General features: G+C 41.7%; 1 protein-coding gene and 1 non-coding gene across 6 annotated transcripts in view; one reads left to right on the top strand and one right to left on the bottom strand.

Moving 5' to 3' along the window:
• KIAA0753 (KIAA0753 ortholog) overlaps positions 1-24,709 on the bottom strand; it is an 86,687-nt gene that overhangs the window by 31,195 nt on the left and 30,783 nt on the right. For 4 of the 5 annotated variants that reach the window (XM_014582795.2, XM_006165139.3, XM_006165136.3 and 1 more), the window contains 6 exons: positions 21,452-21,684; positions 18,539-18,705; positions 15,915-16,034; positions 13,954-14,043; positions 13,336-13,425; positions 148-229 (listed from right to left, as the gene is read on the bottom strand). In XM_014582795.2, the coding sequence (XP_014438281.1) occupies positions 148-229; positions 13,336-13,425; positions 13,954-14,043; positions 15,915-16,034; positions 18,539-18,705; positions 21,452-21,684 (782 nt within the window). The remainder of the gene's footprint in view (positions 1-147; positions 230-13,335; positions 13,426-13,953; positions 14,044-15,914; positions 16,035-18,538; positions 18,706-21,451; positions 21,685-24,709) is intronic. The other variant, XM_006165140.3, reaches the window with a different exon arrangement.
• On the top strand, positions 7,175-7,281 carry LOC114005458 (U6 spliceosomal RNA). Its single transcript, XR_003547304.1, has one exon. It is a non-coding gene; the product is annotated as a U6 spliceosomal RNA (small nuclear RNA).

The raw sequence follows: 24,709 nt of genomic DNA, 5'->3' as shown, positions 1-24,709 counted from the left end.
TGGTGCCCACGCACTGCTCTGCAGACCATCAGTGTGGCAACCTCCAGCTGCCAAAAGACACTTTGCCCTACAAAAGGTCAGTGTGACCTCTGCAGCACTCTATTCTAGAAATTCCACAAGACAAGCCAATGAGACAAGCGAGATTACCTGGGCCTTGACCAAGAGAGGCTTCAACCGCTCCAGGACTGTCTCCTCTACTTTGTCCACTAACTGGGTAGCAGAAACACTACTTGGGAATAAAACTGAGAATTAAAATCAGAAGCAAGAAAATGTCCTGTTTTGTTTATTTATTTACCACTCCAATTGAAGGGAAGTAAAATGATTATAAAAACCACATTACTGGGACCAGCAGTTAGCATAATGGCTATGTTGCTGGACTCCCATATAGTCGACTGCGGTTCAAGTCCCAGACCCGGCGGCTTCAAACTCACACCAAGCACGTGTGCGTGCATGCCCAAGATCCTGAGAAGAGAATGGAGAAGGGATTGCGGCGTGGCCAACCCCCCTAGGAGGTGATTTCTCGCTTTCTGTCTCTATGTTTCTGTCTGTCTGGCGAGCGCACGCGCCCTATAGCGAAAACCTCTCAAAAAACAAAACAAAACAAATCAAAACAAAAAACCACATTACTTGGGGTAGGCAGGTGGTGTGGTGGTTAAGGGCGCTGGACTCCCACATGGCTGACCATGGTTTGAGTTCCAGACCCGGTGGCTTGCTTTCTCACTTCTCTCTCTTTCTCTCTCTTTTTCTCTCCCTCTGTTACACTGTCTCTCTCTGGTCAAATTAAAATAAATTAAGTTAAATAAAATAATTCTTAAAAAAAAAAAAGAAACCCACAGTGCTGGGCTAGCAAGTAGTGTAGTGGTTAAGGTGCTGGACTCTCACATTGTAGACTGCTGTTTGAGTGTCCAACCTGGTGGCTTAAAACACACACTGGGCCTGTGTGTGTGTGCACCCCAAATCCCAGGAATAGAGGAGAAGGGACTATACTGTGGCCATTCCCCCTTGGGGGGAGATTTCTTGCTTTTTCTCTGTTACTCTAGTGAGTGCATGTGCCTTACAGCAAAAATCTCTCTCTCTCAAAAAAAAAAAAAAAAAACCCAAAAAACAAAAAAACAAAATAGTGTTGGTCTAACTTCAGTGGCCATGTAAATCACATAGGATATTGTTAAAATGTAGTTTCTGATTCTGCTGGTCTGAGTGAGGCCTGAGATTCTGCATTCCCAAAAGTTCCCAGGGGATGCAACACTGCTTACAAGGGCTTACATAGCATTTGAAGAAATCTGTTAGGCTCTGAGTGCACTGAATAAACAATGATCGCTTTTGGGGCCAGCAGTGGCGTAGTGGTTCAGACGCTGGACTCCCACATGGCTGACCACAATTTGGGTCCTGGACCCAGTGGCCTGAAAATCACGCCAGGCATATGTGCATCCATGCCCAATATCCCAAGAAGAGAAAGGATTAGGCATGGCCATCCCCTATGGGGTGATTTCTCACTCTCCCTCTGTGAACATACATGCCTATGACAAAATACTCAGCTGCTAAGACACCAGCCACCAGGTCTCACCCTTCAAGCAGATGGGAGAACTCTTTCCTGGGCCATCTGATCACCCTAAAGGAAAGACCTAAAGACCATTATAAGGGTCCTTAACAAAGAGTTCTCCCAAATGACCTGAGAGTCAAGCTCAAATTTGATAATCTTTCATCAAATGGTGCTGGAATATCCAATATGTCATACATAGGAAAAAGAAATGAACTCTTACCGGTATCTCATTTCACACACAAAAATTCATTAAAAATGGAAATAAAAATTAAAGCTAAAACTATAAAGCATTTAGAAGAAAACATAGCAGGCCTTAACATATGTACATAGGCAATGACTTCTTAGCTCACATACACACACAAAAACGTAAAAAAAAAAAAAATCAATAAACTGATTTTTAAAAAGTTTAGGCAGAGGGCATGTGTATTTACTAGCGAGAGAGAGAGAAAATCAAAGTGAGAAAGCAGAGCACCTTCCACCCATGGTCATGCCACTATCCCTCCTCCATAGCTCCCTCCTCTTGGGATTTTGGGCATGCAAGCATAAAATCCCTGTATTTTTTAAGCCATAGGGTCAGGACTCAAACCACACTGTCAGCCATCTGGGATCCAGCGCCTTAACCACCAGACCACAAGCTGGCCTAATAAACTGATTTTAATCAGAATTTAAAGCTTCTGGGCTAGTAGGCAGCATGCAAGTTAAGGCATTGGATCCCCTATGGCAAGTTCAATGAACCCAGCAGCTTGAAAATCATGCTGGGTGTGTGTGTGTGTGCACACCTGTCCAAAATCCCAAGAGAAGACTAGAGGAGAAGGGACTACAGCATGGCCATATCCCCTGGGGTGTGATTTCTTACTTTCTCTTTGTCTCTCTCCTTCTGGTGAATGCACATATCCTATAGCGAATAAATAAATAAATAAAGCTTCTAGTCATCAAAAGACACCAAATTATAAAGATACATAAGCAAGTCACAGCACTGGAAGATAGCACTTGCTTTATCTGTATCTGGGGAAAGCGGCTCATATCCAGAAAATACAAAAAACTAACAAATCAGTCATTTTTTTAAAAAGATCTGAGCAGACACTTCACACTAAGCACTAGAACGAATACCTATCGTTAGTCTCCGAGGAAATGCAAATTTAAATCTTAAAGACATACCACCACATCCTCACCAGAATGGTGAACACTACACTAATGAGATCAAATGCCAGTGAGGATGTGTGAGACTGGAAAGGGGCTCCCATGCAGTACTGATGGGAGTAGAACATGTTACAACTGCTCTGGAAGCTCTGTATGGTCAGTTATTTAAACAGCCTGTCCTATGACCCAGAAATTCTACCCTAGTATTTACTCCACAGAAATGAAAGCATGATTCTAGGAAAAGACTTGGGTAACAATGTTTATAGCAGCATTATTCACACTAACTGAAAGTAGGAAACAACACAGGTGTTAATTCACAGGAAAATGAACAAACAGAACATGGCACAGCCCTGAAATGGACTCCTGAGCAATGAAATGCAATGAACTGCACTGTTACTGCACCACGTGCACGAATCGCAAACATTTCGTTGAAAAGAAGGCAGATACAAAGGAGTAGAGTCTGACGGTTCTGTTTTTATGAAGTCTAAGTGCAGGTGAAACTATGCTATGGTAAAAGAAACCAGAAAGCAACTGCCTCTGAGAGGGGCGGGAATGCTATGGGGCTAGGAAATGGCCAGAAAGCACAGAACTTTCTAGGCTGATGGACATACTCTTTTTCTTGAGCTATACCTTTAATTTTGTACTTTACTATATGTAAATTATACCATAATAGAAACAACTGGGATCAGCAGATGGAGTAATGGCTACGTCGCTGGACTCCCATGTAGTCGGCCATGGTTCAAATCCTGGACCCGGTGGCTTAAACTCAAGGCAGGCGCGTATCCATGCGTGCCCAAGATCCCGAGAGGAGAATGGAGGAGAAGGGACTGCGGTGTGGCCACCCTCCCTGGGGGGTGATTTCTCCCTTTCTGTCTCTCTCTCTCTCTGGTGAGCGTACGTGCCCTATAGCAACAACCTTTCCAAAAAAAAAAAAAAAAAAAAAAAAAAAAAAAAAAAAAAAAAACCCCAAAAAATTTATTACAAAAAAAAAAAAAAAGAAGAAATAAACAAAAAAAACAAAAACCCCTGAAATATTAATTCCAACTCACATACTCAGCTTTCAATCAGTAACCAGGCCCCTACATTTAACCACTGGAAGCTAGCCAGGGATTATTAGATATCTGGGAGATGAAAAGATTACAAAGGGCAAAGATGGCACAGGACTATTGTTAATGTACTCAGAGGGAGAGACAATGGCACTGGATCCAGGAAAGGAGAAAAGGAGGCTATTAAATAAGAGAAATTTGGAGAATATAATAGAGCTCTTAAAATTTAAGAAACACAGTAGCAAAAATAGCAAACTCAATAGACAGGTTAAATAATAAGCTTGAGGAAATCTGGAGCAAGGGGTAGGGGGAGAAAGGAAGGGAGGGAAAGAGACAGAGGGAAGAAAACAGTTACGGCAAGGAGACAGAGTGAAGAAAACAGTTACGGCAAGAGAATCAGAGGACCAATCCAGGTAGGCCAACATCAAAGAACAGGAGTTGGGGAACCAGCAGTTAGCGTAATGGCTATGTCGCTGGATTCCCACGTAGTCGACCGCGGTTCGTGTCCCGGACCCGGTGGCTTAAAACTCACGCCGGGCGCGTGTGCGTGCGTGCCCAAGATCCTGAGAGGAGAATGGAGGAGAAGGGATTGCGGCGTGACCATCCCCCCTGGGGGGTGATTTCTCGCTTTCTGTCTCTATGTCTCTCTCTGTCTGTCTGTCTGTCTGGCGAGCGCACGCACCCTACAGTGAAAATCTCTCAAAAAAAAAAAAAAAAAAGAACAGGAGTTGTAGAAAAGAGAGGATAGGGAAAGCAAAGGCAAGGAAAACAGGTGCAAAATGAAGGAAGAAAGTATCTCAGAACTACCACTGAAATTTCAGACCACCGGGAAGAAAGTGTTTATGAAAGAAGGAACAAAAGGCAAGCTTCAGATTTCTCACTGAAAACTAGACAATGGAATTCTCTGATCAGGTCAGCCACGGTGGCACAGAGGTAATGCAACTGTGATGCTGAGGCCACACCAGAAGGTCCCAGGTTCACGTCCCAAGGTCTCCCTGTATATGCGTGTGCCTGTGATCCTGGCTGTGGTGGAGGGGGATGGCTTGAAGAACCTGCTGTGAGGTGCCTTTCTCTTTTTCTGAAGAAACAAATTAATTTATAAACTTTCTGAGCAAGACCGCTGCTTCTGGAAAGCTGGAATAAATATACTTTTCCCTATTCTTCTTGTTAATTACAACTAAAAACTCTCGACATTAAACATAAAATAACATAGAGAAATCAAAAAGAGAAAGAGAAAGCAGGCCAGTTAAGGACCCTGCAACCCAAAGAACTGTACAACATTGAGCTCCCTGGGTCTTCTTTGTGCTTCATATACTCCACGGTGGGTCAAAGAGAAGCCAGCAACCCAGAAATGCCAATAAATGCAATCCCCCACCCCACCCCCCAAAAGAAAGAAAAAGTCTCAATAAAAGTTTACTCTCTCTGGCCAAAAGACCAAAAAAGGGGTGCCTTAGGGAGAAAGAAAACTTTCAGAAACCCTACTACAGCCAGACATCACAGAAAAACCTATGGTCACATGCCAGAGAAGACGAGGAGAGCACACAAGCACATAAATAGATGTTCAACATCGTTAGCTATTGGGGAAACACAAATTAAAACACAAGGGCCAGGTGGTGCTCAGCAGTAGCAACTGGACCTCTATGGCAAAGGTCCTGGGTTCCTGTTCAAGGGCCTTCTTGGGCACACAAGGTTCTCTCACGTGCTTGTGATCTGAGCTGGCAGAGACTGGAGGTGGTTTGGTCCGTGTGAAGATGGGGGGGGGGGTGGCAGGGAGAGGTGTTTATCTCTTCCTCCTTCTGTCTGTCTCTCACAAAAGGGCTAAATAAACATAAAGAACAAAATGAGGTATCAATACACACCTATCAAAAGGTGTAAAAGAAGACACAGTGACACCACCAAAAGCTGTCAGTAAAACTAGACCTCAGAAATATTGTTGCAGGATACCAAAGCATACAACCATCATATAACCCAGCAAGTGTACTCTACCCATTTATCTCAGAGAAATGAAAACTTAGATTCACACAAACACCTGCACATGACTATCTATAGAAACTTTATTAGCTAAAAGCCAGAAACACCCCAGAGGTCCCTCAGTGGGTGAATGGTCAAACTATGGTACATTCATACCAGAGTACTACTTAGCAACAAGGAAGCTTGAATTGCTGATACATGCAATGTCCTGGATGAGTTTCCAGAGAATTATGTAAGAAAAAGTCAATTCCAGAAGGTTATATACCATATGATTCGTCTTATAAAACACTCTTGAAATAACACAATTAGAGACAAAGTGAACAGATTAGTGCTTGCCAGGGGTTACCTAGCTGGGCAGTGGATGGGAGCAGAAGAGAAGTAGGTGTGGCTATAAAAGGCCACGGGGGATCTTTGTGGGGATGGAAAGGTTCTGTATCTTGACTGTAACAGTGACAATGTTCTGGTTTAAAACTGTACTACAGTTCCCCAGGTGTGACCATGGGGGCGGGGGTTGGGGGGAGGCAGACTAGGTAAAGGGTACCTAAAACTTTCTGAGTTATTACAACTTCATGTAAATCTACAATTATCTCACAATAAAAATCTTAATTTAAAAATTTCCCAGGACCAGCAGATGGCATAATGGCTATGCTGCTGGACTCCCATGTAGTCAACCACAGTTCAAGTCCCAGACCCGGTGGCTTAAACCCATGCCAGGTGTATATGCGTGTGTGCCCAAGATCCTGAGAGGAGAAGGGATTGCGGCATGGCCATCCCCTCTGGGGGGTTGGGGGGATGATTTCTCGCTTTCGGTCTCTCTCTTTCTGGTAAATGCACACGCCTATAGCCAAAACCTCTCCAAAAAAAAAAAATTCCATAAGAAAATCTTCAATTATAAGTTCTATACCCAGTAAGGTTATCAGCCAATGTGAGGGTACAACAAAGACATTTTTAGACTTGAAAGGTCTAAAAAGATTTACCCTCCATTCATTCTTTTTCGAGAAGCTAATTTACGATGGTACCATTAAAGCAAGCAAGTAAACAGAAAGATGACATGACGACATGGGAAATAGGAATCCAACCACACAAGTGAACCGGTCCTCAACTCCCGGCTTGCCTTATGACGCACTGTCCTGTTGAGGATATCCATCTTATTCCCCAAAAGCTGGCCAGAAAGGGCTGAGAGGCAGAGCATTTAGGGGCAGACCAGGCTTCTCCTGGAAGTCTAGTGGGCCTACTTCACCAACGGCCCTCCCATATGTGGTAAGTCCTCCGTTTGCCTGGACTCACTCATGACCTTGCTCACAGACCTGCTGGGACTAGGCTCCTAAAACTCTCAGAGAAGCACAAGTCAGATTCAGACCAGACTGCTCAGCCTTTCTCCTGAGAGTGTGTATCTAGCACCACCAACATTGCCCTTTCCTCATTCAGATGGGTTTATACTTGCTTCTCAGTTTTCAAAATTAAACAATATACTGTTGTGCTCACTTCAGCAGCACATATACTAAAATTGGAATGATACAGAGAAGATTAGCATGGCCCCTATGCAAAGACGACACACAAATTCATGAAGCGTTCCATATTTTTAACCTTCGTGTAATAAATATATTTAAGGATAAAAACAGATTCATTCAGAAGAGTAATGAAAAAATGAACAATATAGGGATTGGGACAGTGGACACTAGGGTAGGCAGGGGAAAGAAGGGGATGAAGCTGAGGAGAGACATACTGGGAGCTTCTACAGTAGTGGCTATGAGTTACCTCTTGCCTTGCAGGATGATGCATGGGTATTCGTTTTGTATTATTTTGGATTGTGCAGTGCATTTAGTATGTTGCTCTATGTGTGTAATTTTTTAAAAAATAAAAACAAAACAAAATAAACCACTCAACTGGGGCTAACTTAATAATGTAGCAATTGAGCCCTATGCATAGGCAGCCAGATCCCATATGGCTGACTATGGTCTGAATCCTGGTTCCAGCAGCTTGAAAAACCATACTGGGCTTGTGTATATGTGTGTGCCCAAAATCCTGAAGATGGAGAAATGGAGGGAAAAGGACAGTGGCATGACCACACCCTGCTAGGGGTACTTTCTTCTCTCTTTCTGATGAGCACATGTGCTCTCTGGTAGTAAAACAAAAATTAAAACAATCAAAAGGATAAATGCACTAACCCTGAATGCTTCAACCTGAAAAACAATTAGGTAGGAGCCAGAGGGAATCAAAATTGCAAATTTCACTCTCTTCATAGGTGCTTCCTGTGGAGGTGGCGGCCATCTCCTACCCAGAATCATGGCTGCCTTCAGACCCCTTGTGAAACCCAAGATCATCCAAGAGGACCAAGAAGTTCATCCGGCACCAGTCAGACCAATATCTCAAAACAAAGAGGAAGAGTTAGTTGGTGGTTTGCAGAGACACTAACCCACATCTGTGTTACTTAATTCAGTGCCAAATGGCAGAAACCCAGAAGTATTGACAACAGGGTGTGGAGACTGAGGGGGGGGGGTGCAGATCTTTATGTCCAACACTGGTTATGGGAGCAACAAGAAACGAAGCACATACTGCCCAGCGGCTTCTTGGAAGTTCCTGGTCCACAACGTCAAGGAACTGGAAGTGCTGCTGATGTGCAGTAAGTCTTACTGTGCTGAGATCGCCCACAATGTTTCCTCCAAGAACCACAAGACCATCGTGGAAAGAGCTGCCCAGCTGGCCCTCAGAGTCACCAATCCCAATGCCAGGCTGCGCAGTGAAGAAAATGAGTGGACAGCTCATGTGCACATTTTCTTTGTTTCTAAATAAAACCACAACCCCCCCCCCAAAAAAATTGCAAATTTCAGCACAATGTAAAGTCATACCTTCTAACAGCCAGAGAGTAATAGGAAATGAACTCCCTTATACAGTGACCTTCCCATGGTGGTTGTGTTTGAACACACAGTGGAGAGGAGAGACCTTTTAAATCCTATAATTCTGGCTTTCCAGCCCAACACCTCGCCGAATCCATCTACATCTGAGGTGGCACCAGCTCTGCTCCTTTAACTGAGGAGCCTCTACTCCTAACCCCTCCTTCCACCCCAACACCTAACCAAATAGGGAAGTCTCTGTCTCTTTCTGTCTCTGTCTCTTTCTCTAGAAAAATCTATAAGTACTGTCTCTTATCTCTGACCTCTCCTTTATCTTGCTATTTCAGAATCCATCCACATCTGAGATGGGCCTGTCCTGCTCCTTCAGTGTGGCACACCTGCATGCCACATACTTTTTTTTCTTTAAAAAAAAAAAAATTGTTCACCCTTTTTTGTTTTTGTCTTTTTTCTCCTTTGTTTTCTTTTATTTTACCTGACTTCCTCAATTTGCTTCTCAGCTTCCATGCCCTTAAGAGTCTAGAAAGGTCTAGGTGCACAGTAGCCAAAAGATTGCATATATTTAAAGTCATAGAAAACCTCAACCCCCACTGAATCTGTTGCAGAAAGGGAGAAACTCATTCTCATAAATCTGAACTCAAATCTCTCTCTGTGGATATCATGTTGCAAAACACAGTAGAGGAGAGAAATTGGCATAGAAGTGCCTTACAGTAAAGTGAAGCACATGAGCTTACAGTTGCAGAAACCTCCATATCAGCCAAATGTGAATACACCACCAAAGGACTAAAATCAGAGAAGAGAGACTGCAAAGTGAGCAGCAGGGATAAATATGGAGCTGCAGAGAAAGTGCTCACCTCCTCCCATACACCCCTGAATCTCCATTGAAACCCTGTAGCTCAGCCCGGGTGCACTTGTTCTTTAAAAATTGGGAAGACTTTGGGGCCAGGAGGAAGTATGGTGGTTAAAGGTGCCAAATTCCCATACGGTCAACCATGGTTCGAATCCTGGACCTGGTGGCTTGTTTTCTTTCTCTCTCTTTCTCTCTCTCTCTCTTGTTCTTGCTCTCACTCTAGCTCTGTCACTCTCTGGTCAAATTAAAATAAATAAAGTTAAATAAAATAATTCTTTAAAAAAAAAAGAAACTGGGAGGCCTTTGTAATATCCAATTCCAACAACAAAAGTTCAGGTTGCTTGGTGAGCATCAGGGACACAGAACTGCAGAGATATTGTGGGTCATCTCCTCCCAAACACTTTTAATGCTCAGAATTAATTCCAAGAAATTAGGAAGAATCATATAATCTGTCAGATGACCAGAAACTGCCAGAGGCACAAGAAAAAAATAAACAAGAAAATATGAAAAAACAAGAAAATATCTCTCCTCCAAGGAAAAAGAACAGCCCTTCATCATCCAATGGAACTTGTGGAAATGTGAGATAATGAATTCAGAATTTTCATAGTGACAAAACTAACTGAGATCCAAGAAAAGAGAGACAATAACTCCAGAAGATAAAAGAGAAAAGCGACAATCAGTTCCAGGAGATGAGAAAGTTCTTCTATAATTTGAAAGAAGAAATACATACCCTAAAAAAGAAACAAACAGAGCTGTTAGAGATGAAGGCAGTAATATAGGAAATCAAAACTTCCCTTGAAAGTATTAAATGCAGACTAGACCATGCAGAAGGTCAAATCTCAGATGTAGAAGACAAAAACCTCTGTTCTAGAAAAAAAAAAAAAAATCACCAAAAGGACGTGAAAAAATAACCCAAAAGAAATGAGAATAATGTGAGATACTAGATATCATTAAGGGTCCAAACATCCAGATAACTGGTATCCCAGAAGGTGAAGAAACTAATAAGGACATTGAGAATCTATTCCATAAAATCCTGGAAGAAAACTTTCCAAATCTAGAGAAGCACTCAAATATCCAGACCCAAGAAATACAAACGACCCCAAACAGAATCAACCTACAAAGATCTTCTCCAAGGCACATCAGAGCCAGAATAGCCAAAACTTCAGATAAAGACAAGATACTAAAATTGGCAAAAGAGAAACATCCAGTTACTTACAAAGGTTATTCCATCAGGCTAACATCGGACCTTTCATCAGAAACAATGCAAACAAGGAAAGAATAGGAAAATATTTTCAAAGTTTTAAAGGAAAAACAATTTCAACCAAGAATACTATATCCAGCAAGAGTATTCTTCATAAAGGAAGATAAAAACATTCTCAGATAAACAAAACCTGGAAGGATTTATCAATACCAGACCAACTCTTCAAGAAGTTCTGAAGGAGTGCTATACCAAGAAAACTAAAGAGACAGACAGGAAAAAGAGAACAAAAAACAACCAAGAAAATGGCCAACTTAATGGTAAGAACAAGTCCAAAAAGATCAGTAATAACGTTGGGAATACTAACTTTCAGGATTTAAACAGAAAGACTAGACCATAGTAATACTGCAAATTCAATAAGAGAGAGATTAATTACATGAGACTGAACTGGTGATATAGAATTTTATGACTTTTGACTAAAACATTACTGATTTTTTCCTATGTTTTTGTCTTCTAGATTTAAGGATGTTGGTGTTCTTTTGAGTTGCTGATAGGTTCAGCAATTTGTTAAACTCTTTTTAAAATTGAAACATAAACTCTTCCCCCTTCCTGACTCCTCTGCAACTGGAAAATATTTGTGAGTATTCTTATTTTGTGGCAGAATGATTATTTGCATAAGTTCAATAAAACAACAACATTTTTTGCCTTGCATCAGACAAAATTTTGCTCAGGTGGATTTAAAATAAGTGACCAGGTACGTAATATAATTTTTCCTTCCCACCCAAAATTCTGATATATCTCACTAGTCCAAGATGTCTCTTGATATTCACTCCACCAAAGAAAAAAGAAATAAAGTAAGAAATTTTAGCAATTTGATCAGAATTATATTTTTGTATTTAAGTATTAAGCTTAGATTAGTGAAGTTGAAATTTTTATTTTATCTTCTATACCATAATTAATTCATTAAATATTGAATGCCAGACACTATGCTGGCAGGCAAATTAAGTGTATTATGGGTTTATCTCTCACACACACACACACATATATATTTTGTAAGTAAGTTAATGTCTCTCTTTAGTAAAAAGGGAATAGAGAGGGATAAAAATGTTCCAGAAGAAAATTATAGTGCACTTGTTACTAGACTTTAGCTTTATCCATATATTTAGTTTAATTAAGATCTTTAGTGAATCAATAAAATGTGAGAAAAAAAGTATGGGAGTGAGGGAGGGAAGGGAAAGGGGAAGAAAAAAAGTAAAAGTATGTTTAATTGTCAAACAAATGAGAAGCTATTTGCTATTTGCTGATGATAACATATACAGTAATCTCTTTGTCTTGACTAACATGGATGGTATTCATGCTGGAAAAAGAAATGTACACTGTAAAGATATATGTGATTAAATGTAAATTTTTTAAAAAATGGAAAAAAAATCCTAAAATCCTGTGATTATCTAATTTGAAATCTTAAGTACAGACAAACATTCTTGGCCCTCCAATGGCAGAGGAGGGCCAACAGGCTCTTCTCAACAGGGACTCTATGGTGAAGGGTGACACCTGCTGTTTCAAAGAATGTTCATTTGACTTTAGGGTAAATTACAAGATTATCAGTGAACCTATATGAGCAGAACTGAAAAAATGAGTCATTTGCAGCAGCAGAAGCTCAACTACACCTTTCCAAAACTTCTTTATAGGAACCAGCAGGTGGCATAGCAGTTACATTGCTGGGCTCCCACATGGCCAATTGTGGTTGGAGTCCCTGGACCCTGTAGCTTGAAAATCACGCCAGGTATGTGTGTGCATACCCAGGATCACAGGAAGAGTATGGAGAAGAAGGGATTGTGGCATGGCCATTCCTTTTGGGGGGTAATTTTTCACTTTTCCTCTCACTGTTTCTGTCTCGGTTTCTCTTTCTCTGGTGAGTGCATGCACCTTAACACAAAAACCTCTTAAAATAAAAATAAAAGTCAAAACCTTCTTTTTGCCTGTGGTTAATTGGTGACATTCTTACAGAAAGAATGGAAAAGGCAAATCTCACTTGAAACCTTAGTCTGCATTCAAGTTAACACATGAAATAAAAGTATCCATATATTCACTCCCATGAGCAGAATATGTATATCATACTAAGCTTCAGCTTCACAAGATGGACATCTAGCTAATAAAAAGTACCTTTGAGGAACCAGCAGTTAGCATAATGGCTATGTCGCTGGATTCCCACGTAGTCGACCATTAGTCAACCGTGGTTCGAGTCCCAGACCCGGTGGCTTAAACTCACGCCAGGCACGTGTGTGCGTGTGCCCAAGATCCTGAGAGGAGAATGGAGAAGGGATTGTGGCGTGGCCACCCCCCTGGGGGGGGGTGATTTCTCGCTTTCTATCTCTCTGTCTCTGTCTGTCTGTATGGCAAGCACACATACCCTATAGCAAAAACCTCTCCAAAAAAAAAAAGTACCTTTGAGCACAGCACAAGTAAGAGGATGTAAAACTGATCTTTCAGATAGAACTTCCCCAAAACTGTAGATGCCTTTTCAGTTCTCCATTAAATTCCACGTAAAAGAAACATGTCCTCTAGCAAAAATATGGTATAATATATTTATTACATGGACACATGTGAGTTATTCACATACTCTTTCATTCACACATTCATATAAGGTTACATATAAACAGTCTAGGTTGGTTGTTAAAACTATCTAGATCAAGTACAACAGACAAGCATCCACTATTCTTCCTCAGGAGCAAACATACCTTAATTTTTGGAGTCTATCTATTTCCTCAGTTTTGAGTTCATTCTGTTCCTTTGTTCTTGTGGAAGTTTCAGCATCAAGCCAGTCGAGCCTAGAGGACAGAACAAAATGAGTAACCCAGGTCTCCTCAAGGCAGAATCAGGCCTCCCTTGGGCTTCAATCTTGTCCTGATGGTAAGCTTTTTAGGTGATTTTTGCAGTCTTTCTTTTTCTTTTTTTCTTTTTAGTTTTTACTATAGGGCACAGGTGCTCACAGGTGAGAAATCACCCCCTGGGGGGCACAGCCCACCACAGTCCTGGGGGCACAGCCCACCACAGTCCCTTCTCCTTCAATTTCCTCTTGGGATTCTGGACAGGCACGCACATGTGCTCTGTGTGATTTTCAAGTTGCCAGGTCTGGGACTTGAACGGTGGTAGCCATGTGAAAATCCAGCACCTTAACCACTATGCCACTTGTTGGTCCTGACTTCGATCTTTTAAGTAGGCAGTCAGGCAATAAACATGAGAAGTGTGGTTACACCTACACAATCCCGACAAACCTTTTAAAACATATATAAATAAAAACAAATAATCTGAAACAGGCCTGCTTCCCTTTCTTTATCTCAAACATAGGTATTTACCTCTGTTTTTGCATGTTGGACATTTCTTTGGCTTCCAATTCTTCCAGTTCCTTCAATCTTTTGGAAGTTTCCACATTTAGCCAAGCGAGCCTAGCAGACAGTACAAAAGATTCAAACCAGTTCTGCCTCAACGCCGTAGGGTATCATTACCACGGAAACAGAGCAGAAGCCAGGTTGTCCCCCAGAGTGCCAGTCCTGGCTCCATTAAGGACTCAGTAGGTAATGTAACCTCCTTGTACCCCTAAAACTCTCTATGAAACTAATGATCCATGTAATGAAGCACTTAGGAGCAAAAGCCCTTCAAGCCAGTATACAGAGCAACAAGAGACTGCCTACGAATGTTCTCAAGGAAACTAGCGACCACCGTACTTTAGATTTCTTGTTCAACTAAAATAAAGGCTTACTTTACCTTCAAGTTTAGATACAAAGAAATAAACCCCCAGAGAAGCCATGTAGGCAGTGAAGTCAAATAAAAACAAAAGAGAAAAGTTAACTCTGAACAACTTTACTGCATATGAAAAGGCTTTGATTCTCTTGCTTTGGAATGTGTGAATATTATCAAATTATTTAGTGGCCTACTTTCAATTTTGATTTTCCATAATTGTAAGAATAATTTCAGTCGAACAACTGCAGAGCTAAATCTCTTCACTGCTCTCTTCCTACAAAATACACATTCTCATGTCCCCATATATGTAGTTTATAAAATTTATTTCCTCGGAGCGAGGAGAAACACAGAAAGGCACCCTCAACAGGGTCTTCATGCCAATCCACACAGGTATGCACACACATACAGAGGAGCCTCGGGATATGAACCTGGAATCTTGCAGTGCTGGTCCAGCATGGCAGTGCTGCATTACTGCTGTACCATCAGCTGGCCCCGTTCCCTCATATTTAAATACTGCCTTTTCCTTCTTCCTTCTTCCCTTCCTTTTCCTTTCTTTTTTTTAAGAGGTTTTGCCTTACGGTGCATGTGCTCCCAGGGAGAAAGGGAGGGGGTGAGAAGGTGAGAGAGAGACAATGAGAGGAAAAGTGAAAAATCACCCCCCCAGGGGGATGGTCACACTGCAATCCCTTCTCTTTCATTCTCCTGGTATCTTGGGCATGTACATGCACAGGCCCAGTGTGAGTTTCAGGCCACTGGATTTGGGGCTCGAACTGCAGTCAGCCATGTGCGTGTCCAGAGATGTAACGTCATCTGCTGGCCAATACAGCCTTTTCTTCAAGTTCTATTTTAATTTCTATCATCTATTTTAGTTTCTAACATGAAGCTCAGATCTCTGTAGAAAAAGTAACCTACCCCTTTCCAAACTCTCTCAGGTTACCATTTAGTTCTTGGGGTATGTACCATAATTCATCTTTTTTTTTTTTTTTGAGAGTTTTTTTTCTTTTTTTTTCCCTGCTATAGGGTGCGTGCGCTTGCCAGACGGAGAGAGAGAGACATAGAGACAGAAAGCGAGAAATCACCCCCCAGAGGGGATGGTCATGCCGCAATCCCTTCTCCTCCATTCTCCTCGCGGGATCTTGGGCACGCACACACATGCGCCTGGCGTGAGTTTTAAGCCACCAGGTCCGGGATGTGAACCACGGTCGACTATGTGGGAGTCCAGCGGCATAGCCATTACGCTAACTGCTGGTTCCCCCATATTCCATCTTAAATTACAGTTAATGATAGAACTTCTCTACTGACTATACATAGTTTATCCGTCCCCTTTTTTAAGTCTCCACAGAGCTCAGAACTGTGCCATATACAAAACTGGCAAGTGATACACAATTGGCACACATATAATTTTTGAATGAATAAAAGAGACTTCTCTGTAAGTTGTATAGTTTGACAAAAAGGCCTAGCAGCCAACATTTTAAATAAACAACTTTATACACAGGAAAGCGAACAAAAGGTTCACTTCAGTCTATGTAAAAGGAATCTTTTAATTGTCAAAGATTTGAAGAATTCCAGCACAAACCTGGCTGCTTTGTGTCCGACAGCACCTCCCAACTGACTTTCCTCATGAGTATCTTCTTGCTGCAGAGACTGTTCTTTTGTGGCATCTCTTGCGCTAGATTTTGCCTTTAGCCACGCAGCACTGCAAAAAAACGGAAAAGTACACCTTTGTAATCATTCATTCCATGTCCAATGACTCATCCCAAGGTGTTAGCTCAGAGAACAGAAGAGCATTAAATTAGTGGTGATCTATAGCACGGGGCCCTAAATTGGAGACTGAACGTAAAGAGTGAGATATTCCAGCACTCAGGCTCCATGTCAAAGAGGAGAAGTTCTCTTTTGCTTCAAAGAAGCAACTGCTATTTTAAATGAAAAACCAATTGTCAATTATAGAATACTGGGTGAGCATCAATAAAATCCTGTTGTAATAGATTTGAGTCACTTTTTATATGCTGTATTAATAGGGCCTAACAGCACCATGAGCCTAAAAGCTTTATCACTCCTCCCCGCATGTGCCCTGCATATGTAAAAACAGTCCAATGTATTAGGTTGTCCGGAAGGTCATGATGTGTTTTTCTATGCAAAAATGCATCATGACTTCCCCAAACACCAAATATATTTGGCTTGCAATATAATATAGACTTCAACCAGATGTATTTTAGTTTGTTTAATTTTTTGCTATAGGGCATATGTGCGCACCAGTGACAGAGACGGAGAGAGTGAAAGTGAAAAATCATCCCCAAGGAGATGGCCACACCCCAATCCCTTCTCTAAGGAGTCTGAGAATGCTTGCACACATGCCTGGTATATTTTTCAAGCCACGGGTCTAAAACTTGAACTGCACAGTCAGCCATGCAGGATCCATCTCCTTAATCACTATGCCACCAGCTGGCCCTCAGTAGATATTCTTTATGAGCTCACCAAATGAATTTGTATCTGTGTATTAGTACTTACTTATAAAAACACAAATCAGCATACAGTAATAAAAACAAAAAGGTACATTATGAAGTCAGAAGACTAGGGTCCAGCCAGTGGTATGGTGGTTGGGGAGGCTGGATGTCACATGACCAACTGTGTGTGGTTCAGGTCCTTGACATGGTGGCATGTGTACATGTCCAAAATCCCCAAAAGAGAATAGGGAAAGGATGATTACAGTGTGACTGTCCCCCCAACCATAAAGTGGAGCTTTTCCGCTTCTCCCCTTTCTCTCTCTGGGGAGGGTACGCACCCTCTAGCAAAAAAAGACTTGATTTCAGTCCCAGTTCTGCTACACGAGTAAGATATTATCTGTTTATACAATTAAAATGAGTGCTAATGGATAACTTCAACCACTCATTCAAAATCCTCTGAAATCTTAAGAAGACTTGTTTCCTCCAGGCTGCTTACCCTGTCTTCTTTTTGAGAGGCTTTGCTATAAGGCAGGTACGATCACCAGAAAGATAAAAAGAGAGAGAGACAGAAAGCGAGAAATCACCCCCCAGGGGGGATGGCCACGCCACAATCCCTTCTCCATTCTCCTCTCAAGATCTTGGGCATGCACACAAACGTGCCCAGCATGAGTTTAAGCCACTGGGTCTGGGACGCGAACCGCGGTCGACTACATGGGAGTCCAGCGACATAGCCATCATGTCATATGCTGGTCCCATGCTTACCCTGTCTTCTGATGACCTCCCAAAGGTGGACCCCTCTAGTCCCCTATCTTCTCCCTGTTCCCCTTCCCACATTACTGCCTTTGCTTCCTTCTTTGTATGATTCTACCTCTTGGGCCTTTCCACTATGCTTTCAGGATCTACTTTCCCACAGCAAACAAGCTCCCCCTTACTTCAACCAATTCCAAGACTATTCCCACCTAACTGAACCCTGCTCCCTCTGGAGAAGAGTATCTTCTCTCTAGCCTTGTGGAAGGCAGCTTCTCATTCTCCATGTGCTATGTTATGAAGGAGGGTGGCAAGACAGTGCTTTTAGCATTACCCTAACTTTCCCCTATAGTTAGAACAGTGTCAATATCAATGAGAACCAGATGGTTTTATAGTTCATAAGTAACTTAGAATTATAATTATTTTTTAATCTTTTAAAAGGAATTATTTTAATTTTCTTTCTTTCTCTCTCCTTCCTTCCTTCCTTCCTTCTTTCCTTCCTTCCTTCGTTCTTTCATTCTTTCTAATTTGACCAGAGAGGGACACAACAGAGAGAAAGAGAGAAAAAAAGCTGCCAGGTCCAGGACTTATATCACAGTCAGCTGTTTGGGAGTCCAGCACTCTTAACCACCATGCCACCTGCCATTACCCACTTATAATTATTTTAAAATAGTCATTCACTCAGCAAAGACTTGCTGAATGCCTACTATGTGCCTGAATGCCTACCCTGACCACAAGTAACTAGGATCTGTCAAGGGAAGAGACAAATGAAGGGAAGCCCAAGCTCCTCCATATGATGACAAATGTTCACAGGGAAGATACTCCAACCACAGCCAGGTAGAAAAAGGATTCAATAGGCTTCCTCTATGTATTACTCATCCACATTAGCATTTCTTCCTAATAAGATGAATAAAGGTTGCTACTTCATTTGTTCTCAGCTACAAGTCACTTTTGTTATATGGAGGAAAATAAAACCGCACATCCAATGGCCTTTTGAATTTTCACATACCATTTTGGAGATGCTGGTGGAGATGTGGGGTGTGGAGGTATCCATGGAGCCCTGCGGTCCTTTGCAGGCTGCTGGTTCATTTTTAATCTAGATGAAACTGTTGTCTGCTGCAACCTACTTTTGCTGAGAGGTTGGCTTGCTCTACTTCTTTCAGCTTTCCAGAGTCCCTGTACAGACAAATATAAATTTATAAAGCCAAACAAATGTTAAAGAAACTCTGGTTTCAACCTCTCATTCACTGAAGCTTCAAATCTCTCTATGCTATTCATGTATCCACTCAGTAAACCTATGCAGAAAGCACTGTGGCAGAATTTGAGGGAAGGAATAATTGCACTGAAGCAACCCTGGCTGGGGAGTGGAGAGTAGGAATCCCTGCCTTTGCCACTCTTAAATATATAAACTTTAATATATTCACTTATGTATTTTTTTTTTAGTTAAACCAAAACATTTTTATCCCATATTGTTTAGAGGTAAATTACACAACATTCTTGGTTAAAACATTTAACTTCTCTGAGACTTAAAATTAACCACCCATTTTAAAACGGCACAGAGAACAAAGCTCTATCTCTGGATCACAACTGAACTGAATTTCTTTTCTTTTTTCTTTTTCTTAAAGAACTATTTTTTATTGAACTTTATTTATTTATTTTAATATAACCAGAGACAGAATGAGAGAGAGAAAGGGAAAGTGAGAAAGCAAGTTGCCAGGTCTGGGACTCAAACCACAGTCAGGCGTGTGGGAGTCCAGTGCCCTTAACCACCGTGATACCAGTCAGCCCCAACAACTGAGCTGCATTTCTACAGGCTCAATCCTGACTTCCTAATAAGCCCCAAAGACCTGATCCTAATTTGTGACCTGGTGGTAACTGCTAAATTAATTTTTTCTGGGACTACCTGACATATAAGTGGAACTTTAAAAAGCTCATGAAAAATGCACATCATGAAAAAACTGCATTGGACTTCAAAATTTTTTGCATCATAATAAAGTCACACTTTAATTCCATTTTCCATTTTAAATCCCCCTCATATATAGGTTTGCTACATACATTTGACAGCAACATCAAACAGCAGTAATACAGTTAAGGGTGCTCAGACTAGAAGGTGGTCTTCTGGCCACTTTTCTTTCTTTTTTTTTTGGAGAGGTTTTTTTGCTATAGGGCGCGTGTGCTCGCCAGACAGACAGAGAGAGACAGAGAGACAGAAAGCGAGAAATCACCCCCCAGGGGGGATGGTCACGCCGCAATCTCTTCTCCTCCATTCTCCTCTCGGGATCTTGGGCATGCACGCACACGCGCCCGGCGTGAGTTTTAAGCCACCGGGTCCGGGACACGAACCGCAGTCGACTACGTGGGAGTCCAGCGACATAGCCATTACGCTAACTGCTGGTTCCCTGGCCACTTTTCCACTGTTAGGGCCTTAAGTAAATTTTAAATACAAAGCTTAAAATATAATTTGTGGGCTGGCAGGAGGCGTGGTGGTTAAAGGCACTGGATTCCCAGCTGACTGTAGTTTGAGTCTCAGACCTGGCAGCTTGCTCTCACTTTCCCTTTCTCTCTCTCTGGTCAAATCTGAACAATAGTAACAAACTGAATTAAATAAAGAAATAATTCTTTAAAAAAAAGAAAGTATGTATGTGTACATATATATGTGTATATATACACACACACACAGACACACACACACATATATACATACACATAAAATGTAGTTTTCAAACCAATTTCTAACCACCCAGGTAGCTCTCAATGCCATATTAGAAGAACTGAATTAAATAAAGAAATCATTCTTTTTTTTTTCTTTTTTGAGAGGTTTTTGCTACAGGGCGTGGGCGTTCACCAGACAGAGAGAGAGACAGAGAGAGAGAAAGCGAGAAATCCCCCCCCAGGGGGGATGGCCACGCCACAATCCCTTCTCCTCCATTCTCCTCTCGGGATCTTGGGCACGCACGCACACGCACCCAGCATGAGTTTTAAGCCACCGGGTCCAGGACACGAACTGTGGTCAACTACGTGGGAGTCCAGCGACATAGCCATTACGCTAACTGCTAGTTCCCCAGAAACCAATTCTTAATCCCTGCAAATCTCAGACATTCAACCCAGAAGCAAAAGAAAACTTTTTTTTTCTTTAGAGGCTTATTATTATTTTTTATTATTATTATTATTTTGCTATAGAATGCGTGCACTGGCCAGAAAGACAGAGAGACAGAAAGCGAGAAATAACCCCCCCGGGGGGATGGCCACGCAGCAATCCCTTCTCCTCCATTCTCTAGGGATCTCGGGCATGCACGCACATGCACCCGGCGTGAGTTTAAACTGCCAGGTCCAGGACTCGAACCATGGTCGACTACATGGGGGTTCAGCGATATAAGCCATTACATTAACTGCTGGTTCCAGAAAACTGTCTTTTTAAAAAGCCTGCTAATTAGGTATTAAGTTAGTTAAAATCTCACTAAGCTAGGACAAGAGAAAGTGCCTTTTTTTTTTAAAAAAAGAATGATTTAACTTTATTTATTCATTCATTTATTACTTTAATTTGACCAGACACACACACACACACACACACACACACACACACACACAGAAAGAAAGAGAGAGAGAGAGAGGGAAAGTGAGAAAGCAAACCACCAGGTCCAGGACTTGAACCTTGGTCAGCTATGTGGGAGTGTCCAGCGCCTTAACTACCACGTCACCTGCTGGTCCCCCAAAGTGCCTTCTTCTAGGAACACACAAAAACTGCTACTTCTTGGTAAAATAGGAAAATATCCTGGAGCTAAACTGAGTCAGCCTGGATAGTTGGACTCAAGCTGCTAACCGTCTGAGAACTCAAATGCTTGCTCCACCCTTCCTAGCTTGCGTGACCTTGGCCAGTGGCAGATTAATAAGAATGGAATAAAAGAGGAGGATGATTTCATACTTGGTGCAGTCTTGCTGGCGCAGGAGTATCTTTCTTCCTAAATGGCACACTGTCAGTCATGGGCTTCATCCTCACTGCTCTTGTTTTGGCTGGTGCTAATGGCTCATCTTTGAAGCCTCCATGTGGGTCTAGAATCGATGGAGCTTCTTCCAGAAGGAAATCCACATCTAACGCATCAAGCTCACTCTCCAACCTCTGGGTCACTGGAAGTTCTGTATCAGGCTGATACTTATCTACACAGAGAGTTCAGAAGAGCACACTGAGGGAAATACTATTCAAATCAAGTTGATGAGAATAACTACTTATACACAGTATCTCCTAGTCATGTTGAAAACGGAGGTATTTCACTGAAAACCGAGGTATTTTGTTGCCAAATTGCTCTGCCTCTTATAAATACTATTGCAGTTTTCCAAGGAGACACCTACATGGCATGGCTGACTCTCTGAATTTAGCTCCCATATTTACTCATTTCTCTTGTCCTTCTGACCCTAATTCTAAAATATTTCTTACACTTATCTTTACCCTTCTTTCCCTTCCGCTCTTTCCCAAGGTCAGGCCTACAATATCTTATGAGTGTTAATAATGGCATCTCCAAACTGATCCCTTGTTTATTTTCAATCACACCTTCACCTGGCTACTAAAACTGTTCTAAAATGTAAATATTTCAATGTTGCTTCTCTATTCAAAATCTTCCATGGGGCACAGCCTGGTGGCACAGTCACAGAGTACTGGACTGAAGTGTTGGAAGCCACATGGCTGACTATGGTCTGGATCCTTGGCCAGATCATTGTGAAACAAGCCAGGCATGAATGTTGTGCCCAAGATTATAATGAACTGAAAGAAGGGAATCCTGGCAAGACTAGACTCTCTGAAAAGTGTTTCTCTCTCTGTCTCTGTCTCTCTTCTCTACACATGGGCACACTAGTTCTTTAAAAAATAAAACAATGGAGACAACAGGTGATGTGGTAGTAAGGTACTAGACTCCCACATGGCCGATCACAGTTTGAGTCCTAGACCTGGTGGCCTGCTTTCTCACTTTCTCTCTCTCTCCCTCTGGTAAGCGTATATGCCTTATAGCAAATTAAATAATAATAATAATAGGGGCCAGGAGGTGGTATGGTGGTTAAGGGGTACTGGACTCCCACATGGCCAACTGTGGTTCAAGTACCAGACCTGACAGCTTGCTTTCTCTCTTTCTCTCTCTCTCTTTCTCTGTCCCTCTCTGGTCAAATTAAAGGCAATAAATTAAATAAAGTTCAATAAAATAATTCTTTCCTTAACCACCACTCTACCTGTCAGCCCCTAAGTGATTATTGCTACAGGGTGTGTGCACTCACCAGAGAGGCAGACAGAAAGCGAGAAATCACCCCCCAAGGGGATGGCCACATTGCAATCCCTTCTCCTCCATTCCTCCACTCAGAATTTTGGGCATGCATGCACATGCCCCTAGTCCTGGCCGCTGGGACCAGGACTCGAACCACGGCCAACTGCATGCGAATCCAGCGACATAACCATTACACCATCTGCTGGACCCAATAATTCTTTAAAAAAAAAAAAATTTAAAAATTAAAAAGAAAAACAAAAGGGGCCAGCAGGTGGCATGGTGGCTAAGACAATGGACTTTCATATGGCAGATCACAGTTCAATTCCTGGACACAATCGCTTAAAAATCATGCCAGGCGTATGTGCATGCATGCCCAAAATCCCAGGAAGAGAATGGAGGAAAAGGTCTTGCAATATGGTCATCTCCCCGGGAAGTGATTTTTCACTTTCCTTCTCACTGCCTCTTTCTCTGTCTCTCTGGTGAGCATACTTGCATGGATGGATGGATGGCTGGACGGCTGAATGAATGAATGAATGAATAACAACAAAAATAAAAGAAGATGACTACTACACCCCTCCCTGTGAAGAAACGTATTAAACTTGTTAACATCTTTTAAATTCATAAATTAGAATTCACATGTCAATATGAACAAATCGAGGGAAGCAAACTGCAGAAATGACATATACTGGGAGGTACTATTTGCATAAAACAGTACTTGATGGTGTTTATGGACAGACACATAAGCGGTAGTAAGTGCATAGAACAGTTCCATAGCCTCTAGTGAGGGAGGGAAGTGAAAGAAACAAGGAGAAAATCTAAAAGGAAATTTAACTGTACCTGTCATGTTTTATTTCTAAAAAAAAAAAAAATTCTGGAGAAAATAAAACAAAACATGTTAGAAGTTGTTAAATCTAATCATAGATACACAGTGTTGATTATGTTTATTCCTTTCTGTAGGTTTAAACTATATAATTATCAAAGGAAAACTACAGGGTCAGCCCCAAAGCTCACTGGGATCTGGAGCCCCATAAAGTCAACCATAGTTTGAACCCCAGCATTGGTGACTTGAAAAACACACCAAGAACATGTGTGCACATGCCTGCATGCATGCATGTGCCCAAAATTCTGATAGGATGGAAAAATAGGAGAAAAGGGGATCATGGCTTGACCATGCTTCATTGGAGGGTACTTTCTCTTCCTGGTAAACGCAAAAATCCTCTGGCAATAAAAGAGGGTGGGGGAGGAGGAAACTATATTCAGAATACTTTAACAGAAAGTAGGTCAAGGGGTAGATTCCACTGCATCACTTATTTAATATCATACTTTTCAAAGTTAAAGAAGTTACACAGGATACAAAAATCAGCAAAAAAAAAAAAAAAAAACCAACTTCCAAGATTACATACATGGAAACAACCCTGACCTCTAAGTCTTGACACTTTTTCCATTTGTGATTTGCATAAATTAGCACATGCAGATGCAGTACCCTTTCCAGAAGCTGAGTTTGGAGGACACTGCTGGTGGTGGTGGTGGTGGTGGGGGGGGGAGCAACCTTACAGCTGACAAGCAATACTAAGGCAATACTAAGGCAATCAACCGTTGAATGAACATTTCGGAAGCAGTTAAAAACCTGCACCAAGAAAGAATTATATAAATCACGAGACAGGTGATCAAATCAGGCTCAAACATATACCCCACATGAAGAGGGCAAAGAGGTCTTTCACCCAGGTGGGTTCCTATAGTATTTGTTTAGGGGTGAAGTGGGAAAAAAGAGACCTTAGGAAATCAAAATAGAAGAATCAGGTAGAGTGATATCTAAAGCAGAAAAATACTTCCTTCTGAAATTCAAATCATAAGGACAAGTGAAAACCACAGAAATAAAATAAGAAGGCTATACCACATCTTTCCCTGTGAGCAAATACATTAAACTTGCAAAG

Source organism: Tupaia chinensis, unplaced genomic scaffold (assembly GCF_000334495.1).
Source record: "Tupaia chinensis unplaced genomic scaffold, TupChi_1.0 Scaffold143814_1, whole genome shotgun sequence".
NCBI classification, from domain to species: Eukaryota; Metazoa; Chordata; class Mammalia; order Scandentia; family Tupaiidae; genus Tupaia; species Tupaia belangeri.
Note: the sequence above shows the minus strand (reverse complement) of the source record. Positions and strands in the feature narration are given on the sequence as shown.